Source organism: Acipenser ruthenus, chromosome 4 (genome assembly GCF_902713425.1).
Source record: "Acipenser ruthenus chromosome 4, fAciRut3.2 maternal haplotype, whole genome shotgun sequence".
Classification (NCBI taxonomy): Eukaryota; Metazoa; Chordata; class Actinopteri; order Acipenseriformes; family Acipenseridae; genus Acipenser; species Acipenser ruthenus.
The window spans coordinates 37,140,607-37,147,711 of NC_081192.1; the positions used below are offsets into that span (position 1 = coordinate 37,140,607).

General features: G+C 36.0%; 1 protein-coding gene across 1 annotated transcript; it reads left to right on the plus strand.

Annotated features, from left to right (window-relative positions):
* Positions 1-1,614: 1,614 nt before the first annotated feature.
* Positions 1,615-6,630, plus strand: LOC131736862 (endothelin-1-like). The gene is made up of 5 exons (XM_059022331.1): positions 1,615-1,965; positions 3,065-3,215; positions 3,769-3,927; positions 4,193-4,300; positions 4,988-6,630. The coding sequence occupies exons 1-5, from the start codon at positions 1,905-1,907 to the stop codon at positions 5,124-5,126; spliced, it is 618 nt and encodes a 205-aa protein (XP_058878314.1). The 5' UTR covers positions 1,615-1,904; the 3' UTR covers positions 5,127-6,630.
* Positions 6,631-7,105: the final 475 nt, after the last annotated feature.

Consider the following 7,105-nt stretch of genomic DNA (forward strand, 5'->3'; position numbering starts at 1 on the left):
TAATATATTTGCAAGAAACATAGTTGACATCAGAGTCACTGTTGACAAAAGTACCAGAATTGACAAGACAATCAGTGCAATGGCTGTTTTGTTCATGTTTAACATGTGTTCACATAAGGTGTACTCACAATATCATTGTGATACAGAGGAGTTGCAGTAAACATCATTGTGGCTTAACATTGTTTCAAGCTGAATCCGGGAAACTAATTAAGAGTTATTAGATTTTGCAACTACTATACAACAAAAATGCTACAGTACAATTAACAATGCATGTGCTTTTATCAGTGAATTGTTATCTTTTTACAGCTTATTATTGTTAACATGTAAAACACAACTGGGAGGGGGCTGTACTTAAATTTGACGGAACAAGAGCTTTACAATGTTAACAATGCACATACCGGCATTGTAACACACCTTATTAGAACACCTAACACTTTAAAGTTATCAGTGAGAGTCGAATTTGACATTTACCTAAAAAAAATTACACCCATAAATTCTTTACATTTTTTTCTATGCAATGTACATTTTGGTTTTCCATAGTGTTTATTCACACAGCTATGTTGGACTATAGTTTGGTCAACAGTGTGGAGTAGTGGTTAGAGCTCTGGACTCTTGACCGGAGGGTTGTGGGTTCAATCCCCGATGGGGGACACTGCTGCTGTACCCTTGAGCAAGGTACTTTACCTAGATTGCTTTAGTAAAAAACCCAACTGTATAAATGGGTAATTATATGTAAAAAATAATGTGATATCTTGTAACAATTGTAAGTCGCCCTGGATAAGGGCGTCTGCTAAGAAATAAGTAATAATAATAAATATTTCTTTGGAGATCTCTGCATGGCGGGTAGTCACAGACTGTGGAGGTGGAATCATACATACCATTTTTGGAACGCTACTGTACATATTTTTTTTATTTATACCACAAGCGTGGGTATATCTAGCGTGGGATACATCTTTATTATTCCACTTAAGTGTGCTTACTGGGACTAATTTCGAATGTGTCTTTGCTTACATTCCAATCCAGTGCTGTACTGTTGAGATTCAGGACGGAGCTGTGTTTCGTTAGTTCAAACACTACTTTAAAATGCATGAAACGATGTCAGATTTCTATTGTTTTGATTTGAACGCCGATTTCCTTAAGAATGGGTTTAGTCAAGAAATGCCAGTTACCGACCTGCCTATGTATTATTTAAATTCCAGCAGATTTCATTCTAGAGAGATGTGCACCTGGGCTGCAAACCGACAGACTGAGCCTCAATTTACTGTTGTAAATTAAAGTAAAGGTCGACCAGGTAAATTGTTATTTGTTGACCTTTTACGACATTGCTTTATTAATACGGTATAACGTTCTCAAGTTATTCACTGCTAGTCACAACCTAGTTTAGCAGCCTTGCATAAAAATAGTTCGCCGAGCTTAACGAGAAATGTATGCACATTCCTTTTAGTAAATTTGGAAGACTGGTAGTTGGTTACTTGAAAACGCTCCCTCTGCTGTTAAAGACGTGTAACAGGTTAAATTCTACCGAAACTTGACTCTGGTGAAGCCCAGCCCCTACCGTCAATTTGCGTCTCCATCCCTCTGAAGTGCTGGAGAGATTTACTTGCTCTTATCTCAGTCTGCACGTTGCTTGATGGTGACTAATAACAAATAACATTGTCTCATAATAAACCAGAAGTCAGCGCTGTTTACATGCGTCTTGGGGGATTCAATATAAAAAGGAGAGCTTGCAGAACTAGAATCACTCCAACTGGAATACCGACACACTGATTGAAACATTATTGATCTTGAAGCACAGAACCCAATCTTTGCATTTGACGGGTTTTAAAACATCGTGTCTGTTTTGGGTTAACGAAGTTATTGAATTCTATGACTTTCAAATTTGAAGAATTTTAATTGATTTCAAAATGGAATTACGCATGTTTTTTTCACTAATGTTTGTGATCTATTCTGGACTTGTAGATGCAGGTTTGTTTAACTTCTTAACTTTCTTTCATAACTGGAGAACGGGGGATACTTGTGCATCAATCTATAATACTTTGTTTTAAACATAGAACGAAAAGTTTTGATGATAAAAATGGTTTAAAAAAAAATTAAATGAATAAGGCAATATTGAAAGCTAGATAAGGTGCATAAAAGCCTTTTTAATGGCACACGTTTAAAATTAACCAAATGCCTGAAGTTGGATAACGACAAGAGAAATATATTACAAAGTTATATAATTAGCCTATGAAGTTGTAATTATGAAACATTTTTATCGGCCATATATTGATTCAGTGATTATTAGAATTTGATTTTATCTGTCAGATTTCCCACAAAGAATCAAACTTAAAGCTTAATGGAAAACCATGGAATACTATTTTTTTTTCCAAATGTTTTTTCCCCCCTTTCTATCGATAGCAAGATTGTTTCAATACCAATACGTATACTTTGGTGTTATCATTTTGTAATTTTGTTTTACATTTAGGTATTGTTTTACACAGCATATCTTTTTTTTTAAAAAAAAGCCATAACGTTTTAGGTATTTCCTTAAATTGAATAGCGTCCTGTTTTGGAAGCCAGGACCAGCGGGTCAGACATAAACACAATAGTAAGAGCAATAGATCATGTCTTCTTTTGGACATTTCTCACACTGTGTTCAAAGTTGCATTTTTGTCATTGTTACGGAGACTGCCTTTTTCAAGCCGTTTGATATAATGAAACATTCTTGCATAGTTCTGTTTTATAGCTACCTGAATATATATTATTATACTAGTATCAACCTAATACAAGACCTGATTGTGAATATTAACACTATTATTTGACTACATAGCCTAGTGGTATAAAGTATTGTGAAATGGTTTGAGCAGTTTTTGAATTTGTAAATCATACAGTTAAACCATTTAAAAACGATGCAAGTTAATAACACGTTGTAATGTCTTTAGGTATGGACAGTAACGTCTTGAGATAAAATGAGGATTATGGTGCTCATTACATTACAACGTTTCAAAAGCGAGCCTGCCTGTGTCCTTTGGTATTCCTGTAATTATTATCTTGGTGAGTAATTTATCATTTCTTGCATTTCCAGTTGCCTCGGCTGTCTCTATCTCCGAGTTCCCGACTGTTTCCAGTGCCCCCTTGCGGCATGTCAGGTCAAAACGCTGCTCCTGTTCTTCATTCTTGGACAAGGAGTGCGTCTACTTCTGTCACCTAGACATCATCTGGATCAACACACCAGAGTAAGTGTCCAATAAATTAATGTTTTCCGGGTTTGGGGAGTATGAATGGTGATAAAAGCATCAAAGTAGGACCATGTACTTAAAAAAGGAATACTTAAAATATAAATAGCAGCAGTGGTTTAATAATGGCATATATTCTTTTTATTGAGTCTGCTTACCCAAAAGAACATGTTCTTAACCATCTTAATTATATTATATCAAAACAAAAACTGTAGTATCCCCATAACATATTTTTTACCAAGCATTATCGCTTTTCAGTTTATACTCTTTATTGACAGACTGGAACTTGGCAGTAATACAACAGATAAGTCGGTTCAGCAAAAGCAAATATTTGTTATCTTTAATTGTGTGTACACACAGTGGTTCTTACATGTCCAAGAGCTTTATCAAATTTCCAAAGAAAAGTAGAATGCCAGAAGGCATATTAATTGATTCAGCAACCTAACATTTTGTATTCTGCTATATTGGACCAATATACTGTAACAAGCCACTAGATTCTGTTTCCCCTGTACCTAAAAACGTAAGTAACTAAATAGATGTGTATTCTTTGCAGACGAACTGTCTCCTATGGACTTGGAAGCCCTCCAAGAAGAAAGCGGTCACTTCAGGAATCTGTTTTGGACACGCTGGTAGATACACGCCCAAGATGCAAATGCTCAAATATGAAGGACAAGAAGTGTCTGGATTTGTGTCAGCCTGAAATAGACTTAAGGTATTTTATTTTATTATTTAACATCAAATTAAAGTAAAAAAAGTAAACATATTAAGTACATACCTGTATGATGTGCTCATGTAACCCTATATACCTTATCAGAGGGTCTTGTAAAATGTTTTGTATTGTTTTTTATGTAAAAAAACCCCCAAGGGTTTTAGTTTTCTATACATTTTTTATAGTCAATAAAGTTACAACTTGGAGGCAGTTTTATGGCCTATATAGTTTCTTTTAACTTATCCTGTCTCTCTGTTTTCATCTTTAGGATGCTACCCCCACAAGAAAAACGGGAAAACTTCCAAGAAAAAAGCACAGATTGTGCAGGAAAGCAATGCATATATAATCTGGCAACCAACAACAGGAACATTAAAAGGTATTAAGATCTAACATTAGAACACCACCATCCAGACATCTGACAAGATGAAATTGTAAAGAAAATGTGTCCATAAATTCACAATGCAGCATTCAATACATAAGAAAAACAACTTCACTTTAGCAAAAAGTGCATCGAATTGGTATAAATAGCTGAAGCATTATATAACTGGAACTGGAGATATAAACAAACAAATAAATAAAAAAAATAAAAAAATAAAAAACCCTTTTAAAAGACTATATGTGAACCCCTTTGTTTAACATGTACGTCCCATTAGCTGACGTTGGTTTCAAGTAGTACTCTGTTGTACCCCAGATATCTTGCCTCATCTTTTGCTAGCTACAAAAGAGGAATCAGAATTCAAACAAACAAAAGACAAGGTTCAGAATTATGAACAGCATCGTATCCGAGCCGTATGTCAAATAAAAGCAACTACCCCTTTACTTATATCGAGGAAAAATGTTATTGTAAACATTCTGTTAAGTCAAAAAGTGTTTTAAAACACAATAATTACAAAACCTTGTTTTGAAACAGCTGAAAATGCCACAATGGGCTAATAATCCATCCAATGTATGTTTCCATCTAGAGAAATGACCACATTCTGTATGCTACAGGTATATATTCATTTTTTGATAACACAACCATTATCATTATTTTACTAATGCCACCTTTTTATTATCCATGCAGGTTAAAGTACAGAAGCCACAGCAGCACCCTAGCATTGATTGTGAATGCCAAACTGAAAACCAGGCTTTTATTAGAGAAGTGGAGGAAAGGCTGGAGTAACAGGTCTAAAATGTGGGAGAGTCTGATGGCAGCCTCCTAAAACCACCGGGACAGCCAAGTCTGGATTGTTTGTTTTAGGCATATCAGAGAAGCTTGTTGGTATAGCTCTGTCAAAACAGTGTAGCCTTCCGTTCTGGCAAGAGACCATGGATAATTGTTTAAAGTTTCTGTAGCAGAAGGATATATGACAGGACCATCTTGCCAACATCCCACGGAAAAGGATTGGAGTGTTAAACACCTGGTGTGAGGAGGACTAGGGGAAATCCCTTTAAAATATATTGCTGCTTGAGGAGTGTTAGTAAAAGCGAGAACCTTTTGCGAATAAGCTGAACTAGAATGTTATACTCAGGCAATTGTTGCATGGTGGCTTTTCAGCATGCATACATTACCAGAATCGATGGATGTGAACTGGGTACTGGAGGCACAACCTCTTTTGCACCAAATGAAGAATCTGCTAAATGCGTGACATTCCTGATCAGACATTTCCTAAATGACGTGCCTACCTCTTTCACACTTGTCTATGCATAAGTGCCCCTGCCTGCAGTGTGCTTCGGCTGCTTCTGTGGGAGCTTTCCTTCACCCTGCAGTTTAGTTACTGACAAATCCATGCATTTGAAAAAGTATTCGTACTCACACTGTGAGAATACGTTGGACCTAAAAGAACTAACATTTTGTGTTTGTAAATAATAACTAAAAGTCACAGTTCAACTAAGAGCAATCAGCACATTGCTCTTACTGAGCTTGGGCAAGAACATTGAAACACATGCAGTATGCAAACATGACTGATATTTCACTAAGAACTCTAAAAAGTCATGCCTCTATGGGCCAGTCTGGAGAATAGAATTAGCTTTTTCCACTCCTAGCTTTCCTGAATGAAATATATCCAGAACACTTTGTAGGCCTTGTAACCTGCTGTCCAGGCTGTCCATGATGTTATGTTATATATTCCTCTTTTTTTGTCCAACCCCTGTACATGCCTTGCTGTTACAGGATGAATACCCAGTGTTAACAAACAGTGCATGGACACGTTTGAGTCCTTAAATAAACCTTACAAGTTTGTTTGCTAATTGTTTTGTAAAATGAACCATTCCATTTTTACTTATACAAAATATGGAACAGATTGTGATCACTCTGTCACAAAATGGAGTCTATTTTAATGATCTTAACTGTGGCAGATCTAACACTGACATTCTTAAACTCTGCATTAATCCAGCTGAGGTGACGTATTAACATTACTACATACAATTAAAAAAATACAGTGAAATGACACAGAAAATCTTATTCAAGAGCTTAGCTAGCTAACCATTGTCTTTCTAAAAATGTTGTTATATATATATTTTATATAAATATTTATAAAAAAAAAAAAAGTGGTCCCAGTATTTTCTTGAAATGTATATGGCTTTTAGTATGATTTAACCATGTTAAATATGTGTTTAATACAGGCCATGTTGGTCTATGATCTGTATGTATTTCTTTACGAAACGTTTCCAAATGCTGTTGTACCCAGAGGGGAAAATCCCTTTGAAAATAAATAATGAAATACATTTTTTGAACTTCTGTATTGGTCATTACTGAGAGGAAACAATCCTGTTCGTAGACAACGTCAGCATATCCAATCCAGGTCTTTGTTCCAACCACGTCCATAATTATAAAATTGAACCAATTAATCCCCTGACAAGGCCCTAAAGCAATGATTTAATTATACCAACTAACCCTGGAATGGAATGGCACTGCAGAAGCAGCTGCCTACTACCCCTGTTGTAAACCACACCTTTTTCATACATGTTTGCGTTACAAATAAAACAGCAGAGCAGACAGGTGAAGACAGGCTCTGCATGCATAACCTATAACTGATACTGACAGAAACTTTGATCTTTTCCTCTGTGTGGGGTCATTACCAGTGACCCTTTGATTCCATGACCTAGGTCAGGTGTGAAACAGCCTCATTAAAGTTCTTTGTAGCCTGGCAGGGGCTGCTGCCTATAAAACATACCAGCCAATGACCTTTGGTGATGTTTG

What these genes read in the sequence shown, in the direction of transcription:
- LOC131736862 (XM_059022331.1), top strand. Translation starts at nt 1,905, where the DNA reads ATGGAATTACGCATGTTTTTTTCACTAATGTTTGTGATCTATTCTGGA. An exon ending in TTCTGGACTTGTAGATGCAG is followed by an intron (nt 1,966 to 3,064) that starts GTTTGTTTAACT and finishes TTGCATTTCCAG; the next exon opens with TTGCCTCGGCTGTCTCTATC. An exon ending in CAGCCTGAAATAGACTTAAG is followed by an intron (nt 3,928 to 4,192) that starts GTATTTTATTTT and finishes TTTCATCTTTAG; the next exon opens with GATGCTACCCCCACAAGAAA.